The sequence below is a fragment of the Macaca mulatta genome, chromosome 7 (genome assembly GCF_049350105.2).
Source record: "Macaca mulatta isolate MMU2019108-1 chromosome 7, T2T-MMU8v2.0, whole genome shotgun sequence".
In the NCBI taxonomy this organism is placed as follows: Eukaryota; Metazoa; Chordata; class Mammalia; order Primates; family Cercopithecidae; genus Macaca; species Macaca mulatta.
The window spans coordinates 72,621,853-72,635,673 of record NC_133412.1 but is presented as its reverse complement, the minus strand read 5'-3'; the positions used below and the strand labels follow the sequence as shown (position 1 = coordinate 72,635,673).

Below are 13,821 nucleotides of genomic sequence, written 5' to 3'. Positions count from 1 at the left end.
ACGGCTGCATAGTATTCCATGGTGTATATGTGCCACATTTTCTTAATCCAGTCTGTCACTGATGGACATTTGGGTTGATTCCAAGTCTTTGTTATTGTGAATAGTGCCACAATAAACATATGTGTGCATGTGTCTTTATAGCAGCATGACTTATAATCCTTTGGGTATATACCCAATAATGGGATGGCTGGGTCGAATGGTATTTCTAGTTCTAGATCCTTGAGGAATCGTCACACAGTTTTCCACAATGGTTGAATTAGTTTACAGTCCCACCAACAGTGTAAAAGTGTTCCTATTTCTCCACATCCTCTCCAGAACCTGTTGTTTCCTGATTTTTTAATGATTGTCATTCTAACTGGTGTGAGATGGTATCTCATTGTGGTTTTGATTTGTATTTCTCTGATGGCAAATGATGATGAGCATTTTTTCATGTGTCTGTTGGCTGTATGAATGTCTTCTTTTGAGAAATGTCTAGTCATATCCTTTGCCCACTTTTTGATGGGGTTGTTTTTTTCTTGTAAATTTGATTGAGTTCTTTATAGGTTCTGGATATTAGCCCTTTGTCAGATGAGTAGATTGCAAAAATTTTCTCCCATTCTGTAGGTTGCCTGTTCACTCTGATGGTAGTTTCTTTTGCTGTGCAGAAGCTCTTTAGTTTAATTAGATCCCATTTGTCAATTTTGGCTTTTGTTGCTGTTGCTTTTGGTGTTTTAGACATGAAGTCCTTGTCCATGCCTATGTCCTGAATGGTACTACCTAGGTTTTCTTCTAGGGTTTTTATGGTTTTAAGTCTAACATTTAAGTCTCTAATCCATCTTGAATTAATTTTCATATAAGGAGTAAGGAAAGGATCCAGTTTCAGCTTTCTACTTATGGCTAGCCAGTTTTCCCAGAACCATTTATTAAATAGGGAATCCTTTCCCCATTTCTTGTTTCTCTCAGGTTTGTCAAAGATCAGATGGCTGTAGATGTGTGGTATTATTTCTGAGGACTCTGTTCTGTTCCATTGGTCTATATCTCTGTTTTGGTACCAGTACCATGCTGTTTTGGTTACTGTAGTCTTGTAGTATAGTTTGAAGTCAGGTAGCGTGATGCCTCCAGCTTTGTTCTTTTGGCTTAGGATTGTCTTGGCAATGCGGAGTCATTTTTGGTTTCATATGAACTTTAAAGCAGTTTTTTCCAATTCTGTGAAGAAAGTCATTGGTAGCTTAATGGGGATGGCATTGAATCTATAAATAACCTTGGGCAGTATGGCCATTTTCACAATATTGATTCTTCCTATCCATGAGCATGGTATGTTCTTCCATTTGTTTGTGTCCTCTTTTATTTTCTGAGCAGTGGTTTGTAGTTCTCCTTGAAGAGGTCCATTACATCCCTTGTAAGTTGGATTCCTAGGTATTTTATTCTCTTTGAAGCTATTGTGAATCGGAGTTCATTCATAATTTGGCTCTCTGTTTGTCTGTTACTGGTGTATAAGAATGCTTGTGATTTTTGCACATTGATTTTGTATCCTGAGACTTTGCTGAAGTTGCTTATCAGCTTAAGGAGATTTTGGGCTGAGACAACGGGGTTTTAGATTTCCTCTTGGTACTGATTTCTATTTTTATTCTACTGTGGTCTGAGAAGATGCTTTGTATTATTTCAATGTTTTTCAATTTATTGAGACTTGCTTTATGACTGAGAATGTGGTCAAACTTAGGGTATGTTCCATGTGCAAATGAGAAGAATGTATATTCTGGGATTGTTAGGTGGAGTATTCTGTAGATGTCTATTAGGTCCAATTGGTCAAGTGTTGAATTTAAATCCAGAATTTCTCAGTTTTCTGTTTTGATGATCTGTCTAATGCTGTCAGTAGGTTGTTGAAGTCTCTTACTGTTTTTGTGTGACTGTCAAAGTCTTTTCTTAGGTAGAAACATTTGTTTTTTAAATCTGAGTGCATATATAATACATTCAGGATAGTTAGGTGTTCTCATTGAATTCCACTCTTTATTATTATGTAATTAATGCCCTTCTTTGCCCCTTTCTACTGTTGTTGGTTTAAAGTCAATTTTATCTGATACAAAAACAACAACTCCTGTTTTTTTTTGTTTTCTATTTGTGTGGTAGATCTTTCTCCATCTTCTACTTTGAGCCTATGGGTGTCACTGCATGTGAGATGGTCTCTCAAAGATAGCAGAAGGATGGGTGTTTTTTGTTTTGTTTTGTTTTGTTTTTTTAAACCCAGTTTGCCACTCTGGGTCTTTTAAGTAGAGCATTTAGGCCATTTACATTCAAGATTAATATTGATATGTGGGGGCTGGGCATGGTGGCTCACGCCTGTAATCCCAGCACTTTGGGAGGCTGAGGCGGGCAGATCACCTGAAGTCAGGAGTTCAAGACCAGCCTGACCACTATGGTAAAACTGTGTCTCTACTAAAAATACAAAAATTAGCTAGGCATGGTGGCGGGTGCCTGTAGTCCCAGCTACTCGGGAGGCTGAGCCAGGAGAATTGCTTGAACCTGGGAGGCAGAGGTTGCAGTTAGCTGAGATCATGCCACTGCACTCCAGCTTGGGTGACAGACCAAGACTCCATCTCAACAATCTATTTATCTATCTATGTAGATATACATATGTGGGGTTTTGTCTCTGTCATACATAGTGTTAGCTAGTTGCTTTGTAATCTCAATTGTGTAGCTGCTTCATAGGGTCTGTGGCCCATGTGCATGCAAGCCAACACCATTTATTGAAAAGACTATTGCTTCTCCACTGTGTATTCTTGGCACCCTTGTCAAAAATTAGCTGGCTGTAATATGCTTGGGCTTATTCTGGGTTTTCTATTCTGTTTCATTGATCTATACGTCTATTTTTATGCCAGTACTATGTATTATTTTGGTTACTATAGTTTTGTAATATAATTTGAAATCACGAAGTGTGATGCCTGAAACTTGCCCTTATTTCTCAAGATTGCTTTGGCTAATCAGGGTCTTTTGTGACTCCACATGAATTTTAGAATCATTTTTTCTATTTCTGTGAAAAATGCCATTGGAAATTTGATAGAGATTTCATTGATTCTATTGATTGCTTTGGATCATATGAACATTTCAACAATATCAATTCTTCCAATCCATGAACACAGGATATCTTTCCATTTACTTACGTCTTCTTCAATGTCTTTCATCAATGTTTTATAGTTTTTAATGTATGGATCTTTTACCTCCTTGGCTATCAATCGTAAAGTTTCTAAATGACAACAAATATGCAACAATCCAGATCTCTGTATTCCCTACAATGTCTAGCATAGAGCAGGGTAATCTCTATAACATGTTTATCAAATCAAATAATGACCTATTTTATGATCTACATTTTAATATAAACAAATTTCTAAGTTGAGACTGCTGGGGGAAAAAACATTTTTGTTGAGGAGTCACCAGTTTCATAATGCCACACCTCCAGAATCTAAATGTTATCCTGTTTACCATTTTGCATGATCTTTTTTTTTTTCTCATATCCCATTTCTTCCTTGCCTCCTGTCTAACTCTGAGAGGACAGTGAGAGTATCTTCCCATTGTGACTTCTCTTCAGCTGCAGAATTGTCCTTAAATAGGTTATCTACAAAACCTGCAGTACAATCATACAGAGTGTGGAAGTACAGCCTTGGCCCTTAGTATTTTTGCTGTCTCATGCCTGAAAACCTGAAATACAAAATATCATCTTTGCTGACTAAGAAAGTTCAGTAGAGAGAATACCAGAGGAACTCAAAATTCCTTATCCTTGAACTATAACCATAGGAGCAGAAGAATGAGAATCTACAGGAAACCCAAGTCATGGAAAGCTACTAGTGTTGGTGTAAGTGTGTGTGTGCGTTGTGTATACGTGTTCCCAGCATCAGGGGACATCAGTATTACTGATATATTTCTTATGGATCTTGTAGAAAAAAAAGAAAATCTTACTATGGTTGTATAAAAGACCAAATATAGTGGCTTACGCCTGTAATCCCAACACTTCGGGAGGCCAAGGAGGGCAGATCATGAGGTCAGGAGTTCGAGACCAGCCTGACCAACATGGTGAAACCGCATCTCTATTAAAACACAAAAATTAGCTGGGTGTGGTAGTGTGCACCTGTAATCCCAGCTACTCAGGAGGCTGAGGCAGGAGAATCAGTTGAACCCGGGAGGCAGAGGTTGCAGTGAGCCGAGATCGTGCCACTGCACTCCAGCCTGGGTGACAGAGTGAGACTCTGTCTCAAAAATAAAAATAAAAAAAAACAAAGACCAAATATAAATCATTTTCATCAATTATGCTTTATGTCAAATTCTGCACAGTACATTTTCTCCTATGCATATCTATATATCAGCAATTACTATATGCTACATTTAATTATAATATACTTCTTCACCATTCACATAGTCTTCACAATTTGTTCTTTGTGTAGCATGTTATGTGCTCAAAGATTTAAAAAACAGAAAGAACGTTTTTGACCTCCCCAATGAGTGGGATGATATATGAAAGTATACTGATATTCTGCATTTTACTTACCCGTTGAATGGGTAGGCATGAAATTTAAAGAAAAAGTATGCATTTAGCTATTACCTAAAGTATAAATCATTAATTTGATTATTGAGGGTATCATCCTTACAAAAGTATTTTATATTAGGACCTACATATTCAGCTATTTTACATAACCAATGGAAATAATGTAATCCTATACATGTAATTACATTATTGATAAAAGATATAAAAATAATATCTACTATCAAAAATTAAAATTAAAATAGGCCCAAAATAGCCTAATTTTATGCCAGGTGTGGTGGCTCACACCTGTAATCCCAGTACTTTGGGAGGCCAAGGCTCCCTTGAGGTCAGGATCACTTGAGATCAGGAGTTTGAGACCAGTCTGGCCAACATGGTGAAACCCCATCTCTACTAAAAGTACAAAAATTAGTGGCCAGGTGCGGTGGCTCATGCCTGTAATCCCAACACTTTGGGAGGCTGAGGCGGATGGATCACAAGGTCAAGAGTTCGAGACCAGCCTGACCAACATGGTGAAACCCCATCCCTACTAAAAATACAAAAATTAGCTGGGTGTGGTGGTGTGCACCTGTAATCCCAGCTACTCAGGAGGCTGAGGTAGGACAATCACTTGAACCGGGAGGCGGAGGTTGCAGTGAGCCAAGATTGAGCCATTGCACTCCAGCCTAGGCAACAGAGTGAGACTCCGTCTAAAAAAAAAAAAAAAAAAAAAAATTAGCCAGGTGTGGTGGCGGGTGCCTGTAATCCCAACTACTCAGGAGGCTGAGGCAGGAGGATTGCTTGAACCCAGGAGACAGAGGTTACAGTGAGCCAAGATTGTGCCACTGCATTCTAGCCTGGGCAACAGAGACTCCATCTCAAAAAAAAAAAAAAAAAAAAATAGCCTGTTTAATAAACAAAGACCCCATTCCTCAAAAGTAGCCTGTTTAAAAACAAAGACCCCGTTCCAGGTTTTGGGGCCAGGTGTGGTGGCTCATGCCTTTGATCCCAGCACATTGGGAGGCTTTGGGAGGCTGAGGTGGGTGGATCACTTGAGGTCAGGAGTTGGTGACCAGCCTGGCCAACATGGTGAAACCCCACCTCAACTAAAAATACAAAAAAAAAAAAATAGCTGGGCGTGGTGGCATGCACCTGTAATCCCAACTACTTGGCAGGCTGAGGTGGGAGAATCGCTTTAACCTGGGAGGCGAGGTTGCAGTGAGCCAAGATCCCGCCATTGCACTCCAGCCTGGGCAACAGAGCGAGACTCTGTCTCAATAATAACAACAAAAACACGTTTTTGGAAAGAAAAACACACATGGCCCAACTCCTATGCCTCTAAGTCAGTTGCCTGTAAAGAGAAAGTATTCTCACCCTTCCACCATCTCAGAATTCTTAGAGGAGCAGGACCCATTATGTGGCAGTCTAGCACTATCTATCATGGGGTACATAAGCCTACCTAATTCTGAGGTTCAGTATCAGGAATCGCCTGCTTACAGATGAAAGCTTCATTCTCTATTTTGTCCTTTATCAGTGTAAAAGTAACATTGTGCTTCCCCATCTGGTAACTCTTTAGCTTTATAGGTTGGTTCAGGACTTGAATGGAGAAAAGCATTGCTATTTATTTGACCTCAAAGATCCCAATACTCTCGGTAGAATTTCAACTCTTTCTAGGATGGGAAGAAAAGAACAATGCCAACTAAATGTGACATGAAGTGACAAACGTTAACATAATGCTTGTTTAATGGCATCCCTTGTTTTTCATGTTTTGAAACAGAGAGAACTAACAAAGTAGATGACTTTGGATGGGAATGTGGGTCTTTTACCTCTCAATCAGACAAATGGTCTATTTTCTTTTGTTACTATACAATACTATTTTGCCAAAGAGAGAAATGTTCTTTCCTGAGCCATGGAGGCTAAGTTTGGCAGCACACCAAAATTATAATTTGATATTAGATGTTAAAGCTGGAAGTAAGTTTTAGTTTTTTGGCTCCTTCATTTATGAAATGGCAAGTTACCTTTATAAGTCGGGACCATGTCCAACTTTCCTTTTTTAACTTGTTGTCTCTCCAAAGGCCGGACTATTGCCACAGGCTGCACTTTGTACGAATTAAAATCCTGTTTGTAGGTAGTACCAAGATCAATCTTCTCTTGTTTTGGTTTATATTCTTCTGGCACATGGCGAGGCTGTTTAACTATTTCATAAGGACGATAATCCGACCTGAAATATATAAATTTGAAACACAGCCTCACAAGTTCTTTTATTTCTAATTATTTCAATGAAATATGGAAAATGTCAAGGCTTTTTTCCTTGAAAAGTCTGAGAAGATATTAAAATGGTAATAGATGATAAACTACTTGAAAGAAGTAACTGAATTTCTTATAAAGTCCTATCCAGTGACTAAATATCTTGAGAAAAGTAAATATATCAAAAATTCTAGTTTTTAAAATATCATTACTTTTTAATTAATGTCAGTTAATTGGATTTTCAGTAAATAATATCCTCAAGTAATTGATTTTTTTTTTCTAACCTGGGAGGAAATTTCAGGTAAAATTTACTAAACCTGAAAAGTTTAAAAAATATATTCCCCCTGAGTCCACTTTGTCAAAGTCCTTATTCATCCTACTTAAAGTCTCCAGCAAACTATTTTGGCATACTTTCTTCTTTTTGAATTCACGCTGTTTTCTCGCTTATTGTTAGATGATTAGTAACTCTGGTCTTTAGACATAAATCACATTCAGATTATGGATATAAGTGTTCCTCATCTTTGGATCTCCCAGATGGTAATGCATCTGGGATGGTAATGCAGCCAACCTGGGCACTATATAACATTATGTGACAGAGGTAGTACTGCAGACACTGAGGTAAAAACTGAGGAATGGAGAAGAACACAAACTTAGACTGATCAGACCGCCTACGTCCATTTACTAGCTGCAGGACCTTGGATAATTTCATTAATCTGTTTATGCCCCAGTTTCTTTATATTTCATAGGGCACAATAATATCTTCTATCTCACATAGTTGTTTTTAAGGATATACACACACACTTTTAAGACTGCTTGGTACACAGTAAGATCAATATGGCAGCCACTACTGTTACTACCCCAAGACTTCATAGATTGCTTTTTTCTTCTGGACTCTATTGGCACATGACTCATTTTGTGATTAAACTATCTTGTATTAATCAATATTTGCTGCGTATGTCTGTAAGTTCCCCGAAGAAACCCGAAACCCTCACTGAATTCTTCTTCTATTCACAACATAACTTCTTAGACTAATTAACTGTTTTCTCACCCACTCCAATCCATTTCAATCTGGTTTCCAGCATTGCCACTTCCCTAATATAGCTCTAAGGTTCACCATGTCTTCCATGTGATTAAATTCATTGAACATTTTTAGTCCTCATCTTACTTGACCTCTACAACAGTAATTGACATTATTATCCACACTGTCTGTTTCTAGGAAACTTGCTCTTCCTGACTTCCTGATTATTTCTTGCCAGTCTCCTATGCAGCTTCATCTACCTTTACTCGGTCATTAAATACATGTTAGCGTTCCTCAAGACTTGGACCTACCTACACATACTTCTTTTCATCCACTGTTCACTCCTGAGGATAACTCTTCTACTCCCACAGCTTCAATTACTACCTAGATTGAAAAAACCCTCAAATTTACATCTCAGCTTAGACCTCTTCTCTGAGCTCCATACCAGTATCTACGATGGTCTCTTGGATATTCAGTGGCAACTCAAAACTTAATATGTCACAAATCAACTCGCTATTTCCCCTCAATAAATGTGGTCCTTTTTGCTTGTTCTCTATTTAAGCGAATGCTATTACCATCGTTTCAGACGCATAGTCAGAAATTTAGGACTCACCCTTTATACCTTACTACTCTCCCCTATCTAGTCCATCATCAACTACTGTCAATTTTGCCTCATAAATATCTCTCAAATCTAATCACTTTTTTCCACATCTGCCACTACCATAATATGCAGAGTTTTTACAATGGCTCATTTGAATCACTTTAATAGCTTCCTAAACTCATTTACCCACATCTACTCTAGTTCTTCCTCCAATCTTTTTTCCACATGGCACCTGAAGTAATGCTTTCCCAAGTAAATCTGATCAGGTCATTCTTGCTCTCATCTCCCTGGCCTCTTCCTTAACTCCCTTCCTCCCTACTCTACCCTCCACCAAAACAAAAAACAACAAAAAAAAAACCAAACAAAAAAAAAACAAAATAGAAAAGAAACCTTCATGACGTATTACTATAAGGACATAGACAACACTGAACATGGCTTAAAGGCTCTGCCTGGCCTCCTTCACTAGCCTCAACTGTCACTGTGCTTCCTCTTGCTTTCTCTGCTCCAGCTGGCCTTCTTTGATAATTTTCTCCTTTCCATGCTCCTTCCTGCTACATGCTACTCTCTCTCTCTCTGCTTGGAATGCATTTCCTTCCCCCTGTTAATCCAGCTAATTTAACATCCTTCAGGTTTTGACTCATTTTTCTTATTCCCTGATAAAGTCAAACTCTTATTCTGGCTGTCAAGATACCTGTGCCTTTCCTTCATAGATTTCATCATTGTTGTAATTTTAGACTTATTTTGAGTAATGTTTTTGATTGCCATCTCTAATAGGTTGCAACATCTGTCAGCACAGAGATCATGACTGCTTTTGGTCACCACTATATCCCAGGTGTCTAGTATAGTGCTTGATGCTTAATAAATGCTTAATAATTTTTTATTTAATGAATGAAGAGTAGTAGAAATCACATACCTCTGCTTCTCAAGACATGTGAGTTGTTCTTCGCTCTTCCTAAATACAAGCTAGAGGGGAATAGGCTAAAATGCAGTCAGGAAGTGAGAGAATCAGGAAGGGAAAAGCAAAGCAAAAGCTTAGAACTCTCAGTTTCTCTGGTTAGACTAGTTAAGTGTTAGAAAGTATGCCTCCAAACCCAAAGCCGCTTTCTATGGAGTAGTAGTAGAGGGTGAATGCAGTCTTATTCATCTGATATATCCTAAAACATTTGATGTGTCTAGAATCCTACTCCTTCAGGGCAGACTTCCTGCCAACTCTGGCAGTCATCTAAGTGAGCTACAACAGGACTGCTATAAGGGATCCAAAATCTTGTACAAGTTCAGACACTTCTTTACACAGTCACTCCCTGTACTATGCAAATGTACAGAATGCTTCGTTTGTACAGATAAATCCACTTTCTACTGCATAGTCACCACAGTCAACATGAGGGAGTCAAGCAAGAGTTTCAAGCTCCTAGATTATGACTCTTAGAAATACTGCTAGTTTCCCAGTGAAAATAGAAAGAAAAGATCCAATGTCTTAGTAAGTGAAGAGATGACAATTTAAGAAATGAATAAATTTATTTTTATTGGCATTTTGGACTTTGGGACTTTCTTTTTTATAAAAAAAAAAAAAAACTATTAAGGCTTACTTGAATTAAGTCAATAGGGGAAATCCAGAATTGAAAAGCAACTGCCTTTTAAAAGAAAGATATGGCAGGTTAAATTTTCTCAATTTCTACACTTAGAACTGGTTAAAAGCACAATCTCTGTTCAATACATACAAATATTGTAAAATTTATTTTAAATCTCTAATATGAACCACTAAAGCATCAAGAAATAAATATTAATAAATTAAAGTGAAGAAAAAGAGCCATTCCCATTCAATCAGTCTCAACCAGTTGTTCAATTTCTTCATCTCACTTATTATAATCCATAATTATCTTAGTTATTTATCTGTTATTTTCTTATCTGGACTTTCCCACAGCACTATAAACAACAGTAAAGCAAAGACCGTCTCTGTTTTATGTTCCATGTCATCCTCAGTGAGCAGTCCAGTTCCTGACCTACTGCACTGAATCAGTGGCAACAGAATCACTAGCAATGCTGGTTAAAAATGTAGTTTCCTGAGACCCACTCTATTATCTACTGGCTCGTTTAGATGGAGATCTGGAATCTGCAATTGTAACACTTCTAGATGGCACTACTGCATACCAAAATCTGAGGACTAAGTAAAATCTTCCATCTGTGGAAGAGCCACACACCTACACAAGTAACTAGAGTCACCAAAGTATTATTACTGCAAGGAATGCCTGAAATGTTAAAAATAGACATATTAGACTAAAAGTTTGAAAGTCTCCACCTTTGCTATATAAGAATGAGCTGCATCTGCAATGAAATGAAAATGGCTAACATCAAAATCTAAAGCTATTACAGAGCATTTTAAAAACTCTAAATTATAGAAATATGATGTCTGAGTTCCTTGAAAGCAGGAACTTCAACTTGTAAAAGGAAAATAAATCTTGGGGCCCCGAAATCACTAAGCTAAGGGGAAAAGTGAAGCTGGGAACTGCTTAGGACAAACCTATCTCCCATTGTATTCATAGTCACCCCTCTGCTCACTGAGATAAATGCGTATCTGATTGCTTCCTTTGGAGAAGCTCATCAGAAACTCAAAAGAATGCAACCATTTGTCTCTTATCTACCTATGACCTGCAAGCTCACTCCCAGTTTCGAATTTGTCCCGCCCTTCCGGAACGAACCAATATTAATCTAACGTATATGTTGATTGACGTGTGTCTCCCTAAAACGTATAAAACCAAACTGTGTTCTGACCACCTTGGGCACATATTATTGGGACCTCCTGAGGCTGTGTCACCAGCATGCGCCCTCAACCTTGGCAAAATAAACTTCCTAAATTAACTGAGACCTATCTCAGATATTTGGGGTTCACAAACTTATTGACATTTTTATACTTAACACCAGGATTGTACCTTGAATATAGTACATACATTAACAGTTTAAATAAAATAATGAGTAAATATACTTAATCCACCTAACTGACAAAAATTTGAGAAATCAAAAAAGGTAAGTTCAAGTGAAAAGTACAGATTTAAGAGGATTTTTTTTCATCACTCACTGAACAAATATTGGGTACCTACTATGTGCTAGTAGGCATTGTATTAGTTTTCTAAAAATAGAATGCTGAGACAACAATAGACTTATTTCCTGCTTTCATGAAACACTGAAACCAACCTAATGATAAATAACAGGAAGGTGCTTTGGGAGCTTACATAGAAGAATTTTACCTAATCTGAAAACTGGGTGAAGTGTCAGAGAAGGCTTATTCAAGTGATAATGTAGTTGAGATCTGCAGATTGAATGAGCATTAGCTAAGAGAGGGAAGGAAAATTGCAGGTAGGGAAAATAGTATCTTGGAAGACCCTGAGACAAGGAAACCTGGCACTTTTCAAATAAATAAAAAATGGCCCATGGGATGGAGCATAAAAGAGTAAAAAGGATACTACAGTGAAAATGAATTACAGAATTAAGTAGTGAGCAAACCATGCCTCTACATGGTTTTGGTAAGGATTCTGGTTTGTGTTAAACACAATGTGAAAGTTTAAGAGTATTTTAAGCAGAAAAGTGATAGGATTTGGTTTGCATTTGGGCAGGCTGAAGTATTAAAACAGATCAGACTGCAAAAACTAGAGTAGATTCATATATTACACTTAGAAAGCGACTGCATTCCTCTAGGTCAAGCTTGTCCAACCTGCAGCCTATGGGCTGCATGCGGCCCAGGATGGCTTTGAATGAAGTCCAACACAAATTTGTAAACTTTCTTAAAACATTATTAGATTTTCTTGTGATTTTTTTTTTTTTTTTTTGCTCATCAGCTATGGTTGGTGTTACTGGATTTGACATGCGGCCCAAGACAATTCTTCTTCCAGTGTGGCCCAGGGAAGCTAAAAGATTGGATACCCTGCTGTAGGTGGTGGTGACAGTGGAAAGCAGACAAATATTAGATATTTTAGGAAGTTAAAAAAAAAACAGAACTTTTTATATCCCTTTCTTCTTCTCACACTTTGTCAACCTAATTCTCATTTTTCTGTTTTTTTTCAAGTTGTGACTTAACTAGTCTCTTGCCTATTAGATTGGTTCAACTTAAATCCATGAAACAGTAATTTAAATAGCTAGAAAAATTTATTGACAGCAGAAGAGTTGGAAGAAAAATAAGTAAAGCAAATAGTTACTAAATATTTACTTAAATGTAGTTATTCCTTCCATTTTACCACGGCATGCTCGAATTTCTTGCTTGGGTTTAAGACTCTGAGTTGGAAGAACATTGTCATACATAGGATATTTTTCCAAATACTCAGTTGTAGGGAAAAACACCCCAGAATTTTCATAAATCCTTGTGGTTCCATGTGGACAATGATGTCGCCTGTGCAAAAAATAAACTGAAAGATTAACCTTAAAAAACATTTTGTGTTGTAATTGCATTTTAATCAGAGACCACCAATAAACTCACAATTTCTAAATTCTAGAGCTTTACTGAAAAAAACCTTTTTCCTCTATAAAAACTGAGAGGAGCCGGGCACATTCCTCAGCCTGGGGCTCAAAACAAACAAGCCCAATACAAACACATCCCATCCTCCCATCCCACCACATATCGCCATATATCTCTCAAACTTCCTGAGCCCAGTACAAACACATCCCATCCTCCCATCCCACCACATATCACCATATATCTCTCAAACTTCCTGAGCCAGTACAAACACATCCCATCCTCCCATCCCACCACATATCGCCATATGTCTCTCAAACTTCCTGAGCCCAGTACAAACACCACCTGGAAAAGTCTCCGATAAGGAGGCAGCCGTTCAAAGTTTTACTGAAAGCGCGGGAACCAAAAGAATTCCTTTGTTCCCCTGTAACTTTCGGGCTATAAAAAGCAAACACTCGCATTGTTCGAGGCCCTCTTGTATGCTGTGTAATGGAGGGACCAAGTTCGAACTTGTCATAAAGATCCTTGCCGCTTGGCTTTGACTCTGGACTCTGGTGGTCTTCTTTGGGGTATAGAGGGTCTGGGCATAACATCTCGGGGCTTGTCCGGGATTCCCCCAAGCCCACCAGACCCCTGGTCAACGGATCCACTAGGATCGATCTACTGATAGGTGAGCCGGCTCGTCTCCGTTTGTCTGTCTGTGTCTGTTCTGAATCTGAATCTGCGACTCGCGAGGTCTGAAACTGGAGCTGGCACAGTCCTGGCGGACGCGCTATAGGACGGCCAGTGGAGACCGGTGGGAGACGTCCCCTGGTGCTCGTCTGATCTAGCTTACGATCTGAACTGCCCCGACCGCCAGTTTGGGGTTTGGGCAGTAGCTGTCTCTGATCTGAACTGCCCCGACCACCGGTTTGCCCCGAGCGCCGGTTCAGGGTTTGGGCAGTAGCTGTTTCTGATCTGAACTGCCCCGACCGCCGGTTTGGGGTTTGGGCAGTAGCTGTTTCTGATCTGAACTGCCCCGAGTG

The 13,821-nt window shown here is 38.6% G+C and overlaps 1 protein-coding gene and 1 long non-coding RNA gene across 7 annotated transcripts in view; one reads left to right on the top strand and one right to left on the bottom strand.

The window, feature by feature from the left end:
• The window catches only part of LOC718515 (stabilizer of axonemal microtubules 2), a 45,274-nt gene that overhangs the window by 14,947 nt on the left and 16,506 nt on the right, over positions 1 to 13,821 (bottom strand). For 3 of the 6 annotated variants that reach the window (XM_028851238.2, XM_077940148.1, XM_015142904.3), the window contains one exon: positions 6,508 to 6,710. In XM_028851238.2, the coding sequence (XP_028707071.2) occupies positions 6,508 to 6,526 (19 nt within the window). In that variant the 5' untranslated portion in view covers positions 6,527 to 6,710. Of the gene's footprint in view, positions 1 to 6,507; positions 6,711 to 12,553; positions 12,894 to 13,821 lie in introns of those variants that run through there. The other 3 variants (XM_077940146.1, XM_028851239.2, XM_077940147.1) reach the window with 3 other exon arrangements.
• The window catches only part of LOC144330049 (uncharacterized), a 31,638-nt gene that overhangs the window by 1,350 nt on the left and 16,467 nt on the right, over positions 1 to 13,821 (top strand). The gene's annotated exons all lie outside the window — the stretch shown is intronic.